This window comes from Dipodomys ordii, unplaced genomic scaffold, assembly GCF_000151885.1.
Source record: "Dipodomys ordii isolate 6190 unplaced genomic scaffold, Dord_2.0 Scaffold69, whole genome shotgun sequence".
Classification (NCBI taxonomy): domain Eukaryota; kingdom Metazoa; phylum Chordata; class Mammalia; order Rodentia; family Heteromyidae; genus Dipodomys; species Dipodomys ordii.
In genome coordinates, this window is record NW_012267285.1 from 2,093,533 (window position 1) to 2,094,814 (window position 1,282).

The following is a 1,282-nucleotide window of genomic DNA, read 5'->3' on the forward strand; positions in this document are numbered from 1 at the left end:
CCCCCCTCCCTCCCTCCCTCCCTCCCTCTGTCCCTCCCCTGCCTCCTAGAAAACCAGGCCAGGCCCATTACCCCTGGCGGCGTGCGGCTGGTCCACCCGTTCTGTCTCGGGGCCGGATGGAGCCCGGCCAGAGCCTGCAGCAGCCAGGCTGTCTGGCCAGGGCTGTGGGCGGCTCTCCTGCACAAAGCCCGCCCCCGGCAGCATGCCCTTAGAGCTGGCAAACCATTGGCTGGGGCGGCCGGGGGGGCGGGGGGCGTGCAGAGTCCTCTGTCTTCTCTAACATTAAAATCAGGATGCTCATTTCTTCTGCGCACGTGGATTCACGTGTGACAGAATTGATCCGTGGCGGCCAGGCGTTTGCGGGGACGCCGTGGGGCAATCTCGCCCCGCTTGGGAGGCACCGCCCAGGCCTTTGGCATCCGGGCTTCAGCCGGGGGTGTTTCAAGCTTCTAGAAAAGGGACATAACTGGCCCGGCGCCCCGTGGCTCACACCCGTCATCCCAGCTACTCAGGGGAGGCTGAGATCGGAGGATCGCCGTTCAAAGCCAGCCCGGCAAGGAAAGTCCGTGGGGACTCAACCTCCCACCATCCGGCAAAAGGCTGAAAAGTAGAGGTGTGGCTCAAGTGGTAGAGCGCCTGCCTGGAGCAAAACCAAGCGAGAAAGTGAGGCCCTGAGTTCAAGCCCTGGTACTGGCATGTGCGTGCACACACGCGCACCCACGCACCCACGCACCCTCCCAGCTGAGTCAGCCAGAGGTGGATGCTCAGCCCGAGGGAGGAAGACTGGCTGGGGTGTAAGGCCGCCTCCACAGGCCCAGCCGTGGCTCAGTACCACCACGGCCGCTGCCCCGCAGGCCCAGTGAGTGTGCCCCGGTCTGCCGGGCTGTGTGGGAAGCCACGCTTGCCTGGCCGGTGGCTTTGCGTGTCTAGGCATGTGCAAATTCCGTTTCTGCCCACCTGACGATTTGTCATCTCAAACCTACGCGAGAGAGAGTGCACTGTTCACAGGCACGTGGCCGGGGCACCACACTGCCCGTGTGCTCCAGAGCGGGCTCGCCCGTCCAGCAGCAGCAGGGCACCCCGTGGCTGGCCATCCCATGGCTGGTCCACCCCATGGCTGGCCATCCCATGGCGGGTCCCCGCCATGGCCGGGTTCCCTGCCCGCCCCCCCCCATGGCCGGTGCACCCTGTAACTGGTGCACCCCATGACTGGCCATCCCATGGTGGATGCCCCCCATGGCCAGGTTCCCCGCCCGTCCCCCCCATGGCCGGTGCACCCCGT

General features: G+C 66.1%; 1 protein-coding gene across 1 annotated transcript in view; it reads right to left on the reverse strand.

The window, feature by feature from the left end:
* Positions 1-204, reverse strand: part of Prmt8 (protein arginine methyltransferase 8) — a 42,384-nt gene extending 42,180 nt beyond the window's left edge. Inside the window, exon 1 of the mRNA XM_013023603.1 lies at positions 72-204. Coding sequence (XP_012879057.1) covers positions 72-204 — 133 coding nt within the window. The remainder of the gene's footprint in view (positions 1-71) is intronic.
* Between the last annotated feature and the right edge of the window lie 1,078 nt (positions 205-1,282).